General features: G+C 37.6%; 1 protein-coding gene and 1 non-coding gene across 2 annotated transcripts; both read left to right on the top strand.

Annotated features, from left to right (window-relative positions):
• The first annotated feature begins 8138 nt into the window (after positions 1-8138).
• Positions 8139-8257, top strand: LOC114247353 (5S ribosomal RNA). The gene has a single exon (XR_003624878.2). It is a non-coding gene; the product is annotated as a 5S ribosomal RNA (ribosomal RNA).
• Positions 8258-10582: 2325 nt separating this feature from the next.
• SoxB3 (sex-determining region Y protein-like) lies at positions 10583-11727 on the top strand. The gene has a single exon (XM_028180257.2). The coding sequence runs from the start codon at positions 10869-10871 to the stop codon at positions 11505-11507; it is 639 nt and encodes a 212-aa protein (XP_028036058.2). The 5' UTR covers positions 10583-10868; the 3' UTR covers positions 11508-11727.
• Positions 11728-13446: the final 1719 nt, after the last annotated feature.

Raw genomic sequence — 13446 nt, 5'->3', positions numbered from 1 at the left:
GTATGCGTTCGAGTGTCACTCATTCACTCTCGCTCTGTCTCTTTTCCCCCTACCCAGGAGCGTTAAACGTTTAATGCAAACTTGTTGGAAGTCGCATTAGAAGTAACACTTCAACAAAGGTTTCTCAATAAATTGAGCGTCAAGGACAATGCGCATGCAATTATTGCATTACAGTACGCCAGTTGCCCGGAGCCTGTCTCCATTTAAACATATGTACCATCTTAAAGAATAAACGGTGTTTTTCATTACGTATATTAGTTCTTTATTATTGACGTCACAATCGGTAACAACTTCTACAGAAGTGACCCAAAAGTACCGATTTCAAAGACATAATATATAATAAATGCCTCAGAAAAAATACGAAAGTCGTGTCCACAGTTTTGTGTTGAATTGTACCTCGCCGGGATATAACCGAATCACGAGGGTGGCTGTGTGTCCATTTCACGCTCACTTGCCAATCAACTGTCCACGGAAGGTCGTACCTTGATTTTATACAAAATGCTATGACGACAGAACAAACTGTTATTTGAAGAATTATTTTTATTGATTAGATGGGTGGATAATCTCACAGCCCACCTGGTATCAAGTGGTTACTGGAGCCCATAGACATCTACAACGTAAATGCGCCACCCACCTTGAAATATAAGTTCTAAGGTCCCAAGTATAGTTACAACGGCTGCCCCACCCTTCAAATCGAAACGCATTACTGCTTCACGGCAGAAATAGGCAGGGTAGTGGCATCTATCCACGCGGACTCACAAGAGGTCCTACTAGCAGTAATTACGCAAATTATAAATTTGCGGATTTGATTTTTATTACACGATGTTATTCCTTCACCGTGGAAGTCAATCGTGAACATTTGTTGAGTACGTATTTCATTATATTGTAATTGTCAACAGATTTTTTGATCCATTCGAAAATGGCTCGAAACGGTAACAAAAAAATTATGATGTTCTCATTATGGCAACAGCTTACGATCCACCTTGTACTTAGCGGTTACTGGAGTGGATCAACACAGGAACCCGAAGACTGCTGTAAATCTCGTGCTCTACGAATGAATATAACCACAAACCAAACGACATTCACGTGATTATTTAAAATGGCTTCATGTTTATGAACAAATAACCATCTTATCATCAAGATTAAAAAAATAATAATTTAGATTTACAGCATAATAGTTTGTCTTTTACATCCGTTTACTAGTACGAAGTTAGTATTGCTTTGTGTAAACACTATGCAACACAATTAAGATAAAAGAACGATAGAGATATAGCAGATATGGCTGAAAATGCTCACGGCTCACCTGGTACTCAATGGTGCCTCTAGCATCTCACCGTCAATCCCGCCATCCATCTTAAGACATGACCTAAGGCACAATTATGGAATACCAATATTCGTTGCGGTAGCTATACCGCCCAAACAGCTCTCAACATTGCATCGAGTGAATACTACAAACGAACGCGCGGCTCGTTGTTAGTTTGAACGTTTTCCATGTGAAGATTGTTATCTGAATATGAACCACGTGGTCATCGAAAAACTAAAGTCAACAACGACGCATTAAATGCGATAGTCAAAGGCTTTGCACGAACTAAACGATCACTAGCGCGAATAATAATATATGTTAAGGTATGGCTTGCGTTGCTTAACAGACACAGAAACGAAGGGTTTTTTACCCGCATTGTCACTTGCAATCAATAATGGATTCTTTTTGAAAATTGTAAGTGGTTAGACCCTGATTCAGGTTCAATGCTCCAAACGAAAAGTTATTCCTAAAAAAGTTATGATCAGTGTTTGATGGTCTAGTGCCGGTGTCGTGGCGTGCGATATCTTTGACAGGACATAAGACCTACAACGACCACACACAAACTAAGACAGACACTTGACAAGAATTCAAAAATAAAGAGAGAAATGGAACGAGGGCGGACACAAATGAGACGACAAAAGAACGAACTGACTTCTACTTCTACTTTTCCCAAAGATTGGAGAGCTTCTATGCAGCAAATAAATTCAATACCGGAGAGGCAGTACAAAATAACTTTGAAGAGTTTGTGGGTCCCCTACACTTGACTTCATCAAAAAGGGAATTGAAAACTTACCATTTCACTAGCAGAGATGCATCGATACTATCTACCTATATATAAATGCATATGAAGTCGTCGTGGCCTAAAGGATAAGACGTCCGGTGCATTCATATATAGCGATGCAACGGTGTTCGAATCCCGCAGGCGGGTACCAATTTTTCGTATGAAATACGTACTTACCAATTGTTTACGATTGACTTCCACGGTGAAGGAATAACATCGTGTAATAAAAATCAAACCCGCAAAATTATAATTTGCGTAATTACTGGTGGTAGGACCTCTTGTGAGTCCGCACGGGTAGGTACCACTGCCCCGCCTATTTTTGCCGTGAAGCAGTAATGCGTTTCGGTTTGAAGGGTGGGGCAGCCTTTGTAACTATACTGAGACCTTAGAACTGAAATCTCAAGGTGTGTGGCGCATTTCCGTTGTAGATGTCTATGGGTTCCAGTAACCACTTAACACCAGGTGGGCTGTGAGCTCGTCCACACATCTAGGCAATAAAAAAAATAAAAAAATTCGATTGATGGTTATAAAAATATTAATAAACAAATATTTTTACTAAACGGAAACTTCATAGATATTCTTTTCAGTCGTACACCCTCGCGGAGTGGTCGTGTCTTATTGCTTGGTTGCAGCTTTTGCGAGGCTTCTATTTGTGGCGGTACGTGTACATTCAATAAGGGAACATTTAGTAGACGACTTAATCAAGTCTGTCAACCTTGCGGGTGATCGGCCGCGAGAGCGTTGACCGTCTACTCTTCCTTGAACCATTAATCGTTCCAATGAGCTTTCATTACGGATGATATATCCAAGCATATTAAGGATTCGCAATTGCGCAAACGACGAAAGCCTTTATTTGATTTGGAGCTCTTTCAGGATGGGAACATTGGTACGGTGAGCAGTCCATTTTATGCTTAGCAAGCGTCCCCAGCACAACATCTCAAGGGCGCCAATCTTTTTACGACACTTTTGATGAATCCTCCATGTTTCTGTTCCTTATAAGAAAATATGAGATATTAAGCACCTCATTAAGCGAACTTTGGTGTTTTTAGTTATGCGGCGATCTTTCCATATTTTTGTGAGCTTTTGCACGGCTGATCGTGTCACGGTACAACGACTTTTAATTTCTTCTTCGCAACTTCCAGTATTTGTGATTGTGGACCCCAGGTAGATGTAACTGTGGACAACTTCGCAGTTTGCTATTTCATGTAAATCAGATCGATTGTTATTCTTATGGCCTACCGCAATCCTTTTAGTTTTATTGCGGTTTATGGCGAGGGCAAAGTCGGAACTTTCAGAAGCGAAAGAAAACTGTCTACGTCGGCCTGTGACGTTGCCAAAAGAGTAACATCGTCTGCATATCTAAGGTTTGATATCATAGATACAATACTAATATTCCACATTCGCAGTTAGGACCATCAAAACAGTTTCATTACAAAAATCTGAAAAGGCTTACAACCTTCGTAGACACGAGGGAACTGTAGCCTGAGGCTACATCTGTAGCTGGTCTACGTAGCGCTACGATCGATTCGCGTAGCAGACACGTACATAATAATATCCTTTAAAAAAAAATTAGTACTACCTTTAAGCTAAATTTAGGTTAAATTATCTAAAGATTAGTAGATTAGTTCAGTGTCATCACGCCTCTCAAGCAAGTTAATGAGGTATAACACTAGAAACCTTTGCTTTCCATCTAAAGTGATAAAATATTATTATTGTATACATACAGGCATAGCCTGGAGTGCGCTAATGAGTGTATATGATTTGTGAAAGAAATTTACATTTATTATAATATAATTCGCCTGAACTTATTGCCCTTGTCTATTCAAGTATCCCAATAAAGCATTTCGGCTCGTTTGTACTTTTAATACTTCACTAAGTCGTACTAATTATGGTTTTTTACGTTGCAAACACTGCAACTTTATTCTTAGTGTTCACTTCGAGACATGAAATTGACTTTCCAAATTATTATAATACTAGCGACCCGCCCTCGCTTCGCTTCGGAAACATTAAAACACAAACGAAACAAAAAAATAAAAATAAAAAAAAAATTAAAAAAAGTAGCCTATGTTCATCAGGGACAATGTCGGCTTCTAATGGAAAAAGAATTTTTCAAATCGGTCCAGTAGTTTCGGAGCCTATTCGAAACAAACAAACAAACAAATCTTTCCTCTTTATAATATTAGTATAGACTACTAGTGGTTCGGAGGTAGTCTAAAATCGACTATAATTAATTGAAATCATAAGTTTATACACTCATCATCATTTTAGACAAATATTAATAAAGACATACAATGTTTAATCTATTATCAATTTGATAAAAGACTATGCAATAAGAAAAGTTTGACAATAAACATAATATACAGTAGGCAAGCGTGTGTGTCAAATACATGGTAGTGTGTGTAATGTTATTATTTATTGATTTAATGTATTTTTTGTGTATAATAAAAAAAAATATCATTCTTCACTCCTTCTCTACTTATATATTCTCGATAAGTGTGGGAAATTTCACACTCCTCATTCCGGGCAATTTTCGTAAAAAGGGGTACAAAGTTTTTGCTTTACGTATTAATATATAGATTTTTGTACCGGCACGTTCTTTCTTAACTGCTGGATTTAGCTCGTCCCTAATGCGTCACAATACAGTCCACCGTTCTCCGCATCTAAACGTCATAATACATCAAACCGAAAATAATGATAACACACTTTAAATCTCCGTTCACAGAGAAACCCTTTACATATCATTTCGTATTCACAAACATAATAAAAAGGATATTATATTGAGAGTTTGAACAGAAAGGCACAAAGCGCGCCGCCCGGCCGGTTCGGGGTAGAGGAAATAAAAATACCGTATCAATAGCTCTCTACGTTGCGAAGGAGGCAGCGTACCGTGCGATGCACCGGGTAATACGATCCTGAGATTTAATTATTTGGGAAATCTATAGAATAAAACAAACATATAATATTAAAAAAATAGCTAAAACAATAACCAAATCTGTTTCCACTATCAAAACCCAAAAAATTTGAGAGTGAATAAAGGAAAAAAAAGAGAAACTTAGAAATTTAAGTTTACACAAAAAAAAAACAACCAAAAAAAACAAAAGCAACACAATATGCACATATATTATTATGTACATCAACTTACACTATAAACTTATTATATTTACTATTACTTACTATTAGTTTAGATATATTTTATTTCATAGAATAAAATGCGAGAATGATGCGTTTACCAACTTAAGCGATGGGACTTCGAGGAATTCAAAATTTAATCTATTATTATAGATTCTTTTTTTTCTATTATTATAGATTCTTTTTTTTCGCTAGGCTAGTAGCCTACGGGGCTATTACAGCTACACCGGCACGGGTAGGCGGGTTGAGCCCGTGAGCTCACCTACCGGTTCGGGCGTAGCTGTTGCAGCTCCTTAGTTTACCAACGAGAACAGAGTAGAGAAATAAAAGGTAAAATTGTTTCTAATAAAATTCGTGCTTGAAACATATTCACGAACGACTTCAATGACGAAATAATGTCGTCATGTAATAAAAATCAAATCAACAGAATTTAATTTGCATAATTACAACACAATTGTGACCAATACGGTAGGCAGCGTCTTGGCACGGCAGGCAGCGGCTTGGCTCGGTAGGCAGCGGCTTGGCTCTGCCCTTGGCATTACTGAAGTCCACGGGCGACAGTAACCACTCACCATCAGGTGGGCCGTATGCTCGTCTGCCTACAAGGGTAATAAAAAAAAACCTCAAGTCTGGAGGTGGTAATATTCACGCTATCACTAGCCACTTAACGCTTGGTGGGCTGTGAGCTCGTTCAGTCGTTTAAGCTATAAAAAACCCATTATTCGATGTTCGATTACTTCAAAATTAGTGTTTTATAACTTCACGATATCGCAGTCTCTTAATTCGTGTATTATTTCGCCACCCACCCAACGGCTGCCCCGCCCTTCAAACCGAAATGGGCGGGGTGGTGGTACCTATCCGTGCGGACTCACAAGTACCACCATCCTATACCATCAGTAATTACCCAAATTATAATTTTGCGGCTTTCATTTTTACTACACGATGTTATTTCTTCACCGTGGAAGTCAATCGTGAACCAGCGGTATTTGAACACCGGTACATCGCTATATACGAATGCATCGGACGTCTTATCCTTTAGGCCACGACGACTTCAATGTAAATAATTAAAAATGTCAAGAATACATTAAGAATATATCAGAAGACTTATAAATAATGATCGAAACAAGCAATCACGTTCTTTGTGATTAAATCTCAACATATATCCTCGAATACGTCTCGTACGTATTGATCTCGGGTGTATCAGTCCGTGCGACGTGCTCTCCCACTTTACTGCGTACAGGGTGGAGGAATAACATTTCACTCTTTTATAACATCTTATTATTTGTTTGTTTCTCGATGCCTATTCTACGCTTTTTTAGTGCTGTGGATGGGCCGTTGAGCTAATACCTCATCTAGAGTTAAGTTGTTACCAGTCGATGTACCAATTGTATCGGCTATCCCGATGTTCAAACATCACCTTCACAGATCTATCTATGGAATAACTGCTTAAAATTAGGCGTTTTATAATTTATTGAAGAAAAAGTCGTTCAATAATAACTTGTATTTTGAATTGTAGTTACAGAAATTACATTTTGTTTCAACTTGCATACCTACTCCTTATGTACTCAAACATCGTTATCTTAGCCATTTGATCATTCATAAACAAATATAAGTATTAATATCAGGACTCGTTCCGCTTCTGTTCACATAAAACTTAGGATTATATGCAGTAATAACAATAAGTTCGACTTAAATACTGTTTATAGTGTACGATACGATTTTTTTTGCAAAACCACTTTCATAGCTGTCAAGGTAGTTCTGGAATACCTACATTACGATGATTCCGTAGTCAAATAATAAAAAACGAAAGCCTTAAGCATAATTTCATCAGTAGACGTGACAGATCCGTCTGTCCTGCTTTACTTGGAAGCTACTTTTCAATATTTATAACGGTCCATGAAAATAATGAAATAAATTTGTACAAGTAAACATGTGTAGTATCGTTGAATAGTTCGTTTATGTATCAGTCTACTGGATCATCGTGATCTACTGTCGGTGCTTTTGAGGCACTCCAAGCACCGGTCACCGTTCCCATCGAACGGAGAGTTCGATAAATAACCCAGTACATGAATGAAACCCACTGTGTTTCTAGCCGGATCTTCTTGTATTTTTTGCTAGGGTTAGTTTTAGCAAATCCAGGTTTAGCACCATGATTTAACTTACCAGTCTGCTCGTAGTTAAAATAGCCAAATGGTAATACAGCGTTCTATGAATTAATAGCGATGTCAATAGTTTGGTACTAGTAGCTGAGCGCGCGTGAGCACTTCTTGTTACGTATTAAGTAGGTACGGTTGGCAAGAGAATTAAGTACTGTGATAAATTATCTATACCACCAAACAGTGAACATGACTATATAATTTGAGTTAACTTTTACGCTATCGTGAACGTTAAAAAACTCGCAATAAGCACACCACTCCCTTGGTTTTTCAGGGAAACGGCATGTAACACAGGACCGGTCGTTCTGATTAACCTCGGCGAGCACCGTTGATTGATGAATTAAAAGTTCATAAATGAATAAATAATTGTCCCAATTTAACCGGATTCATTCTAAAAATATTACCACATATTTTAAAATAATAAATACCAAAATCGTATTCTATAAAAGTTCATTTCTCGGGACTCGCTCTCCCGCTTTTTGTATCTCTTGCCATAGATTCGCGACTTATTTCACAAAATGGCGACACTAATGTTCCCCTTTATTTCAATGATTTACAAACTGCTTTATTTGTGACTTCATTGTAGATTTTTCTTTAATTTTATCTTTAGGTCCTTTTCTCACTTGGTATTTTTAAGGAGATAATAGTTTTTAATAGAATGACGTCATAAAATTTATGTTCGTGTGAATAACATAATAATTTTAATTGAAATAAATTATTTTAAAACTTGAGAATTTTTAATCTTATACATAATTTTATTACAATTATCGCCAACGTCCATACCACGTTGAATACACCGGTTCTCGTCCGATCACCGAAGTCAAGCAACGTCGGGCGTAGTCAGTACTTGGATGGGTGACCGCCTGGGAACACTACGTGATGTTGGCATTTTGTTTTTGTAATTATCATAAGCTTTGGCCGGATGAATTAGCTGGTGATTTTTTATAAGTCAGTTGCCGAGGCCCGTGGGCACCGCCACGCCGCCGAGCTGCCTGTAGACATGTGACCAAAATCTCGATTTTATTTGATTATTTCATTACAGTGATCCATCCTTTTAAAATTGTATGGATTAAAAATATTTTTTAATAACCATTTAGGAATTCTTTGGAAATACAAAAACTGGCATTTTTCAAATGTACACAACTACAGCCATCTGTTAACAAACTATTAGAAGCTTACCTGACATCTATCGGCATTTATAATGTGACTACCTAAATTAACTATAAATAGTAAAAACAAGAAAGCTGTGATTAAATCTATATTCGGTAGGTGGCGCTGTTTTCAATTTCTATTCTCTGTCTACAATTTCATTTTTTTCGAAAATTCCAGCATACTTTAGTGTATAATTTTTGTTATGTCAATATTAATATTAAGCAAAACACAAAAACATAAAATCTTTTAGGCATTTTTTAGACAAATGTCTTATATATTGTTAATCAAAACTAATCTGTTAATTATCGTTAGGTAATAAAATATATATTTTAAATAAATTTAATTTTACCCGTATTCGTATTATCATTTCTTTCATACGTATTTCATAAACAGGCCAATTCATTTTGTATTATTTTGTATTATTTTGTAGCTTTCTTTTTAATGCAGGGCGGGTGTCTGATACATGTAAGTTTCTTACTTTCAGTGCTAGATGGCGACACAACCACCTTTTTTATTTTTTATTTTATTGCTTAGATGGGTGGACGAGCTCACAGCCCACCTGGTGTTTAGTGGTTACTGTAGCCCATAGACGTCTACAACGTAAATGCGCCACCCACATTGAGATATAAGTTCTAAGGTCTCAGCATAGTTACAACGGCTGCCCCACTCTTCAAGCTGAAACGCATGACTGCTTCACGGCAGAAATAGGCGGGGTGGTGGTACCTACCCGTGCGGACTCACAAGAGGTCCTACCACCAGTAATTACGTAAATTATAATTTTGCGGCTTTGATTTTTATTACACGATGTTATTCCTTCACCGTGAAAGTCCAGAGGTCCTACGACCACAGTTGGAATCTATTACGACATAGCCTCCTACATATTGATATTATTGTTGTACTACAATTCTATTAACATAATGAAGCCGAGCCTAAATGTAACAACGCCGCAATAACATTCAAATTAACAATAGGTTGTACTACAAAGATTAGGACCACTCCTTAGCACTGTTCAGAGGGGATTCAAATCCACATTAAATTAATGGCATGTGATGGATAAATGATAGGTCTGTGGCGATTGAATACTGAAACTGCTTGGCGATATTTACTAAGTACCTATCTCAATAGCGCGGATTTTGATTCGGCACAGGGAATAGTAATTTATTTGAAAGTTAATATGTTTAGTTATGTGTAAGTTTGCATGTTGGTGAAACTGGAAAGGCCTCCGGGCCACCACTAATCTTTCAATAATAAAAAAAATAATGTATAATCTATTACATAAGTATTGGATATATGATGAAAAGATCTGTTTAAAGCATAGATAGCAGTTATTATCGTCGGTTATATACGTACACAGGTATGTTTTTTTTATTGCTTAGGTTGGTGACGAGCTCACGGACCACCTGGTGTTAAGCGGTTATCGGAGCCCATAGACATCTACAACGTAAATGCCGGCACCTACCTTGAGATATAAGTTCTAAGGTCTCAGTATAGTTAAAAGGGCTACCTCACCCTTCGAAGCGAAACGCATTACTGTTTCACGGCAGAAATAGGCAGTGTGGTGGAACCTCTCCGTGCGGACTCACAAGAGATCCTACCACCAGTGCCTAATTATGCAATTTATATTTTTTGCGGGTTTGATTACGTGATGTTATTTTTTCACCGTGAAAGTCATTCGTGAATATGACTTAAGTACGGATTTCATTACGAAAATTGGTACCTGCCTGCGGGATTCGAACACCGGGACATTCGCATCGCTCGATACAGACGCACCAGACGTCTTATCCTTTAGGCCACGACGATTTCGTTTGAAGAATTTTGCGGAGAACACAAAATACCGTTCAATTTAATAACCGGACCAGTATCTTTTAATGGAGTCCCACACAGGCGCGCCTCTCACGAAACATACACAACACTATCATTTGACAATTTGTGAGCAATCAGCGTATTGTCGCCGCTCTTTATTCAGGGGCAGATAATACGTGGAAAATTGGCGTTGCATTGTGACCGGGCCATTGTTGGCTTAATGACAGCGTTCAGGATTAACTCTGTTTCGAAACCGGACAACAGTTCGGTTCTGGCCGTCTGGGTGACCGGGCTTGGGGCGGACGATTCGTTCGTCAAACGTTTTAGTTAATATCATTGTCAGTTCGATGTTAGGTATTGTGAATGTCGCGCCGTGTGACACACCAAGAGATGCTATCCGAAAAGGAGACTAAAAAAATTTCAGAGTTTCATTTTTGACTTTTAATAATGCCTAACAAGCATTTCAATGTTTTATTTCTTGGCAACGTAGTTTGACTATAGCGGAAGACTCTTATAAATGATATAATTAACTCAATGAACTCCAATGGCATATCAAACAGAGCAGAACAGACAGAAGACGAGACACACAAATCCTTACCATATAAAGCGACCTATGAACGCCTTCATGGTATGGTCCAGGTTGCAGAGGAAGAAAATATCCATAATGAACCCGAAACTGCACAACTCGGAAATATCAAAGCGCTTAGGATTAGAATGGAAGGGTCTAGACGAGACCGCAAAGAGACCTTTCATCGACGAAGCTAAGAGACTAAGATTGAAACACATGCAGGACTATCCCGACTACAAATACCGGCCCAGGAGGAAGAACAGACCTGACGTAGCGTACACAAGCGATCCGGCTTACAGCAGGGAGATGTCTGTAGAGGTGGAGCCAAGGACGACAGAGTCCTACCAAATACCATTGTCGTATGCGGATCCGCTTACATACAATAACATGATAACTTACACTGTACCCTCGTTACCACAGCCGACTTACGTCCCCAGGTCGAAGGAAGATAATCTATCGAGAATTGACTTAAGCCCGTTACCTTCAATTGAGAGTATTTCCCCGAGACCATTCGCAGTCGTCAGCCAGCAGATGATGGTCAAGGCGTACCAGGACTTGCAGTATGTCGGAGACGTTCCGAGGATATCTTACCATTACCCATTCGGGGTCCAGTAGAATGATTATTCGGACAGTCAGCTAAGTGAAAACTGATTTTAACAGGTGCAATGATTGATGACCTTGGTATTTCTGGATCTGTAATAATCGAACAGAATCATGGGAGATAAAGTGTCTAGGGGTATGCTGTTTTTGTTATTGTTATATGCACTATGTATTAAAATACGTATTAACATAATTATGTAGATATTAAAGAAAAAGTTGACATTAAAGTTAAGAAGGTTATTTTATTTCACAAATAATTTCCGATCAGATCTTATTTTTTAGCAGAAAGGCTTGTGAAATGAACTGCTATAACATTAAACTAGCTAATAAACTTATAGTCTTAAATAAATTCGCAATCATTTTCGCATATTCGAACACTAATTCATCAACTTCATCATCCTACCCGCGCGGGCTCATAAGACGCATTGTTGATGTATAAAGGCTCCGATATCTGATTTTGGAGTTATCGGAGTAGCTATGACGTTCGTTCACCTGTCTACGCAATAAATAAATGAAGACATGAGTGGATGAAGGGGATATGATACAATTTGTTAATTTTGAAAAAACGGGCATAAAACTTTTGTTACTCATACTTTTGTTTCGTACATAACTTCTTCATCACATGTAATTTCTAAAAATAGTCTTTAAATCCGCAGTTTTAAGGTCTAATATGGTTTATAAGCACATAACACTTTCATTTAATGTAAAAACTCAAAAATCTTAAAAATCTTACTTAACCCCTTCATCCACTCATGTCTTCAAATGACAAAATCTAATATGTAATTCGTTCGGGAAATTGTGAAAGAAAAAAAAACACATTTTCGAATCCTGCAGATTCACAATGTTCCCAAACAGCTCGGAGCGAATGACAAGACGTCCTCGTTTGATATGAAATAATGTACAGAAAATGACGAGACAATTTACTGATGGATTGATGGAGCCTAAAGGAGAATGTAATGGATTCGCTATTTCGGATAGGGTGGACAGGGACTCTAACATTTTCATGTGCTTACACAGACTAGTGCTCAAATGATCGAAGGTCGACCGTAATCACTGATGCCTCAAGATATAGATTCCTTCGACTTAATAAATATTTTATATCGCAGACTGCTATGTAGGTTACAGGTTCATTACGTGGCGCACTGAAGTAATTACCTATGTCCATTTCTCTTCTTCTTACTAAAGCGCTCGAATATCTAGTAGACTTTGGGAAAGACGAATCCGAAGATACCGAGAATGAATACTTATATTTCTAAGATACCTAAAAGATTAAAACTTACGTTAACAAACAAAAGAAAAGAAAAGGCAATCCAGACGCTTAGTAACAGAAATTGACATAATCAGTTTAGATCAGTCGACGTGCTAAGATATTGTTTTATGGACATTGAGAAAAGGGACTTTTTGGCGGGAACGCGAGGAGTGAAGATGTGTGATTGGTTTTATTTTGTCTATTTAGTGTTTCTTCGAGTTTAAATGTGTAATAACGATGGTTTATTAACTATTTATAATAGTATCTGTGAAAGTGCACAAATGTGGGAAAATGAAACAAAACCGCTGAACGTAATTTCTCGGGATCCTCCCAAAAAGTTTACTGAAAAAGTATCAGTAAATTACTACCATTTAACTGAGATTATATTTCATCCCATATCATCTCATCTCATGTCATTTAATTTCATGCCAATTTAATAATTTCCTTCGTTTTTTATTATTGATAAACTGTAAATAATTAAAACGGCAAATTATAAAAATCTTATTGTTTGACGCTGGCTAATGCACAAACCGTGCCGGAGCCAAAGACTAAAGAAGAAGAAGAAGACATTGGGAAAAAAATACTTATGAGCGATAAATGTCGTCCATAATTACGTACATACTTACACTAAAAAACAAAATTGATTGGTAAGCAATACAAAAAGAGTCCTAAGCTCTTCGGTCTTTGCTTATTTGTAAATTTGGA

The sequence above is a fragment of the Bombyx mandarina genome, chromosome 04, assembly GCF_030267445.1.
Source record: "Bombyx mandarina strain Sakado chromosome 04, ASM3026744v2".
NCBI classification, from domain to species: Eukaryota; Metazoa; Arthropoda; class Insecta; order Lepidoptera; family Bombycidae; genus Bombyx; species Bombyx mandarina.
The sequence above is the reverse complement of the archived record's forward strand: the minus strand, read 5'-3'. Positions and strand labels throughout refer to the sequence as shown.